This window comes from Mus musculus, chromosome 2, assembly GCF_000001635.26.
Source record: "Mus musculus strain C57BL/6J chromosome 2, GRCm38.p6 C57BL/6J".
In the NCBI taxonomy this organism is placed as follows: Eukaryota; Metazoa; Chordata; class Mammalia; order Rodentia; family Muridae; genus Mus; species Mus musculus.
Genome location: NC_000068.7, coordinates 122,259,662 through 122,265,661, shown reverse-complemented (window position 1 = coordinate 122,265,661; position 6,000 = coordinate 122,259,662). Strand labels below are relative to the sequence as shown.

At 48.3% G+C, this 6,000-nt stretch overlaps 1 protein-coding gene across 1 annotated transcript in view; it reads right to left on the bottom strand.

Moving 5' to 3' along the window:
* Positions 1–324: 324 nt before the first annotated feature.
* Positions 325–6,000, bottom strand: part of Sord (sorbitol dehydrogenase) — a 30,499-nt gene continuing 24,823 nt past the window's right edge. Inside the window, exons 7-9 of the mRNA NM_146126.4 lie at positions 5,307–5,482; positions 2,353–2,474; positions 325–1,621 (exon numbers count right to left, since the gene is read on the bottom strand). Coding sequence (NP_666238.1) covers positions 1,456–1,621; positions 2,353–2,474; positions 5,307–5,482 — 464 coding nt within the window. The 3' untranslated portion in view covers positions 325–1,455. The remainder of the gene's footprint in view (positions 1,622–2,352; positions 2,475–5,306; positions 5,483–6,000) is intronic.

Sequence of the window (6,000 nt, the reverse complement as noted above, 5' to 3'; positions counted from 1 at the left end):
ACTTTGAGCATCTCCATGCTGGAAACAGTCTTGAGAGAAAGCCAGTGCTAAGTCTGGTGTAACTGAGTTAGGGCTGAGGAGGAGGAGCAAGTAGGCAGGGATGTGTACCAAAACCTCCTGAGCCTGCCTCTTGCAGGGAAGAAAAGCACCGTGCTTTGCCTGAATTACTCCCTCCACCTGTAAGATGCTCTGCCATGTTTGTTTCTAGCAGTTTGTAAGATTACGTTTAGTATGGAAAATATGTCCCCTGCTTAAAGCTTTGTTATTCTTCCTTGTGGCCATTTAAGTCTACTCCTTAAACAGGCACAAACCACATACGGAGTCGGACACCATCAACAGTTTATTATGCGAAGCAGTTTGAGAAAGCTCAGGTCTGGGCCATGATCTTCTCCAGCAGAGTCTTTTTTTTTTTTTTTTTTTTTTTAACATGTCCCCTACTTATAGCTGAAGAGGTGGATTACAGACTGCAGCCCAAGTTACATCAGTTACTGTGCATTTCTTGATTATCTTAAGATCACAAAGGGTGTGATTTGGACCCAAATCTTATAAAGAAAAGCCCTATGATGAAATTACGCTGTGATACCCATCCGACAGATATCAGCAGCCTCACCCAGCTGAGAGGGGAGCATCTTCTGGTAGCCAGAACTGAGTGGAATGGGAAATAATTGCCTGTGAGTGACTCTGGGAGAGGAGTCTAATCCTCTGAGTGGGGCAAGCCCTCCTGTGGCCCTCTAGGCAGGATTTAAGATCTTTGGTTGGGAAAAAAAAAATCTGGTTGCCTAGCAACCAATACTGCTCCTGCTCATGAATGAGCAGTGTTGGGAAGGTGGGCCTCCACTTTGCAAATGTAAGGACAGAATTCTTAGTAGCTGAGACAGAGGTAGTCTTTGGGCAGAGCCGAGTGCCCTTATACTTTCCACATCTGGGGAATGTAAGCTAGGGTACCTCATCTGGGATTTATCTTATTCTTCCAGATCAGTTCCTTGTCTGGGTCCAGACAAGTTCCTTTTATTCTCCTCAAATAAATGACACTTAACTAGAGAAACATTGTGCTCTGAACAGCTGACCAAAAGTTCAGCCCTGGGGCCACTTCCATGTTAATGAATCCATTTCTTCATAAGTCAGCCCCACTCTCTGGCAATCACAGTAGAACACACAAAGGCATGCGTGTCTCCTCACCCAAGGAAGGTACTAGAGAAAAGGCGTTCCCAGGACCTATCTGCCAGACTCTCTGTGCTAGACTTTCCTTAGTATAAGCATCTCATTCTGGCTACAAGGTCCCTCAAGGTGTCCCTACTTCTGTCCTTAAGGCATGCCCACTCCTCTTAGGCTCTCCGCTTATGAGTTTATTATTTTTACCATTCAAAAGAAAGTTCTGCATTTACGGCCTCCCCTTCTAGCCATTTAGCTCTCGGATGCTGAGAGAGTGGGCTGAGGGCATAGATCAATTCACATCTAGGGGTTTTGGTCATTGGGGTCACACTTGATCATAACTTTCAGCCCCACTCCCTTTTTGGCTGTTTCAAAGGCTTCAACTGCCTTCTCCAGGGGGAATCTGTGGGTAACTAAGGGCTTTACATTCAACGTCTTCGATGCAAGCATGGAAATTGCCATCGGCCACCTGTAAGAGATCACAAACATTCCATTAACAACCTTCAGGAAAAGAGTCAGCCCCCCCCAAAGTACTAAGCTCAGAAACTGCTCAACCATATTTATTTCTAATTCAGTGCTTCTGACAGGAGCCTTGTGGGCTGCAGTCTGAGGGTATGGAGACTATTTTCAGTCACCCCATTCATGTTTCCAGCTTCTCATCCCAGGACAGACGTGTGCCATATAAAGCCTACAAGTTCTTTGGCATGAAGACCTAAGTTAGACTGTAGATACCAATACAAAAAGACAATTAAGCATCAGGGAGGTAGCCTGGGACAAATCCAAGATAACCTGTTTGCACCAGGTAGCAACCTGGCATGGCAGAGTGGAATGTAAAGAGGGCACTCTGCTGAGGGCATGGAGCAAGAGGCATCATCACTGAAACCTGTGCTCCAGAGTAGAGCATGTGTGAGGTGGGAGAGGAGCAATTCTCCCCCAAGTCATATCCCTTATTCGCTTTAAAGAGGAGAAAACAAGTCTTAAGGAAATGAAGAGGAGGAAGGCCTCGGGTGATGATGAGTGGACAATCCAAGTCCCCTCCCTGTTTGTTCCTCCCTCTGAGGAAGTACATGCTCTCTCTTAACAGCCCTATGTGGTCAGGGAATGGCCCTCATGAATAAATATGCACAGACTCCTGGTCTCAGAGGCTACATGGGACCTGTCTTGGGCATGGTCACCTTCGATCACCCTAAACATACTCACGTGTTGCAGTATCGAAACACGCCTTTGATATCCACTTCCCGAATGGCTGCGTGCACCAGGGGTAAATTGACCATCTCGGCGCCCATTCCCACAATCACCAAGGTCCCACCAGAGTGAGTGGCCTAAGGAAGGAATAAGGACAGGAAAACTTGGGATATACAGGAGGTCCAGCCCAGACTAGTATAACAAGTGGTTCCTGTTACACTGGCAAACTAACTACACTTCAGCACACCACCCAAACCCAACTGAGCAGCAGATAAAAACCATCTTTTGAAGATCCAGAAATGTAAGGGTGGCTTATGGAGAAGAGACTCTAGGAACAGTCAGTTATTGGGTGGGCTCAGTGCCAGACTCAGCACCAAGGAGGCTGATGCACTGGGCTGCCAGAATTCAAGACCAGTGTGGGCTACAGAGTGAGGGCAAGTCAATAATAAGGGCTATATAATTGAGACCCCCCCCCCATATCTCAAGAAAATAAAAATGAAAATAGAGAACTACTCTGAGCTCATTAGTAGGGAGAAAACTGCAGCCGTCACACAAAGCAGGCGACTGAATCCTGTGGCCCAACAGCTTTATTCATACCACTACACAAACAGGCTATTGAAATCCATGGTTTAAAAACAGCTTCATCCATGAAGCCTGACAGGAACTATTTTCTCTTTCACCTCAAAGGCACTGGGCATAATGGATTTTTGTCTTCCCTAAATTTTTATCTGGTGATCCAGTGCCTGCTAAGATCATGAAATTAAACTCCAGAGAATCACTCTGTCCTTGAAACATGTGGGAGGAGGAAGAAAACCTCCATGGATGCCCTGGAATAGTGCTGGCCCCACGCATGCTGTGGTCCCTGCCACAGGAAAATGGACAAGCCACTCAGACATGGCAGCAGCTCTTAGACCGTTTTGAAGGCTACAGAAGAAGAGCTACAGGAGTGCGCACAGCCAGCCCTTCTGAGGGAGGCTGAAGAAATGTCATGGGGAGAGGCCTGCGGTGCCCAGATGAGAGAGGTGACTCTGAGCAGCACGACCCTGAACATAGTTCCTCATGAATAACACAGTGTGTATGTGCACTCAACATTTGGCTGTCTTCTGTTTTCATTAAAGTGCAGAAATCCTTACAAACCACTCAGGAATATATGTGCAAAGGAAAAACACCACTGTCCCTATTGGGGATCAGTGATGGGTTAAAGCTATGAGCTGAGTCACAGAAAATTCTAGATTGACTTTTCCAGGAAAATGGTTTCCCCACTTGGGAATTGCCCTCCTAGACAATGAGGAAGAGCCTGCTGGCTGTTCCAAGTAGCAAGGGCCAACAGTATGCTAGCCACAGGCCAATGAATGCTCAGATTACCAGCCCACTGTGGGTGTGGTTGATGCCCAACCAAGGGCATCTACGTCCACAACAGTCAACTCCCAGGCAGGAAGGCGGTAGTAGGTCCGTATTTGGTGCTCCTGCCTGCTGCACTCATTGGAGGGGTGGCCGTACCTTCTGCGTGAAGGCTCCATAACCATATCAGGAGGACATGAGTCATGCCTGGGGAGTACCTCAGATCACGTTCACCTCTATGCCATCCTCGGGTTGCCTGGCAACTGGCCTGCAGTATCAACTATGGAAGGTGACATCTGTCCTCAGGTATCAGGGTGGAAGAGGAAGGACAGCCACATGCATTAAGTCTCACTACCCCTCTGTGGTGTGGCATCACTGGCCTGCTAGTCACCTGCAGATGGTACATACAACTTCCTTGCTGCCATAACTGGCAATGTGTCTAAAACAAAGCCTGGTACCCAGGAGGTACGGAGAGAGTACACCTGAGAGTAGACTCATCATCCTGAGGTCCCATGTGGAGACCATTGTCTATGAAGGTGGAGCAGAGGGTTTATTGACTCTAGAAGAAACTTGGAAGACAGAACACCTGTTCATGTTATCCTTCCTGTTACCTCTGTGACACTAAGCATCTTGGTAGAAAAGAGACACAACAATGTTATTTGAGTTATACAGCTAGAGGTGGCGTGTCACAGCTAGGTGTCAGCCTCCCTGAATTCCTCATGTGCTGCAAAGTGCCCCATGCATCAATGACTCAGAAGCCAAGTGGAAGCTCATGGTCCAGTGGGGTCCTCAAGGTAGCAGCAGGTGCTCCTCCCAGCCACAGCTGCTTCTCCGCTCCTTCCCCTCGGTGAGTAAAGCTTAGGCAGTAGGGCCAACCAGGGCTTGGTCCTGACTCCAGACACTTAGAACCTGAGGACCTGGAAGCAGCCTCCAGGACTCTTCCCATGGAAACCTGATTTCAGGACTTACTGAGGCGCAGAGGCATTGCACTCACAGTGCCAGAGAGGGCTGATATCCGGGAAGGCTCGGTTTTTCCTCCTTTCCTTGTACTTTGCTCTGTCACAGCCACACCTTCCCCCACCCCAACTCCCTCTGTTTCCCATAAGTTACTAGTGGGGTGAGACCTTGAGGGGTAAATCAGGCACGAGCAGCTTATCTGCTCCTACTTCTAGAAGACAGAACCTCAGTTACCAACTTCGGCCTTGAAAAATTCATCTCACCTTTGTGACTGAATTATTAACTGTGGCTTTGTATCAGTGACTCAAAGACTAGTTTTCCTCAATAAAACAATACAGGCATTTCCCACACTACTAAGGCACAGTTCCGTTTATCCTGTTGATGACTCGGCTTCCCAAATACTTGTGCGACACTCACAGCAGCCCCATCCTGAAGGGGCATGGGTGTCTGCTTTTCACATTTGAACCCCATTAGGACTCAATGAGGACTCAACGTAAGTGCACGCAAAAGGTAGGGAAATGGAGTGCAGAGGGGTTGGCTGATTCAGCTTGGAGGTTGGACAGCAGCCTGGCGGGGCTTGATGGTAGAATATCCCCCCTGCTGACCCCTTCCTATCTACACCACCTCCACCCCTAAGCTGCACACTGGCGAGCTGCCCTCCGCTCACTCACATAGATGCCCGTCTGGACGGAGGACTCGGCTCCTGTGCACTCAATGGTAACCTCCGGCTTGCTTCCCAGCAGGCTTTCCACCTTACTGGCAATTTCCTGAGGGGTCTCTTTGCCAACCTGGATGGTAAAGTCTGCTCCAACTTCCTTGGCTTTGGTCAACCGAGAAGCGGATAGGTCTAAAGGAAGCACAAGTTATTTCAAATGGAGAACCGCGGTAACCGACTAGGAAGAAATGAAGATGGACGGAAAAGTCCTAATGCAGCAATCTTCAGTGCAGGGGTGAAGCTGCCGAGCTTAACACACCCCACCCCTACACACTGCCTACTATGTGCTTCACATGTTCACACATTAATAGACACTATTTACATACACAAACACCTCTACCCAGCCTCATACACACAACAGTCCTACATAGCTGCGCACACACACATACACACGCATACATGCACCATTTTTGCCTTCTAAGAGCAGTCAGAGAGATCAAGCATGGACCTCCTCTTAGCATTAAGAGGGTAGAGTGAGTGACCACATTTTCCTCTCTACAACAGCTACCTTCTCCTTTCACAAAAGCCACTACTTCTGAGCCCTGAGTTGGTCAGTCCTGGGCAGGCTTTTCAGTTCTAGAACCCAGGAGACAGCGGGCAGAAGCTCTTTTAGACACCTGCACTTCAGCGCATGCTGTGGTTTCTCCCTT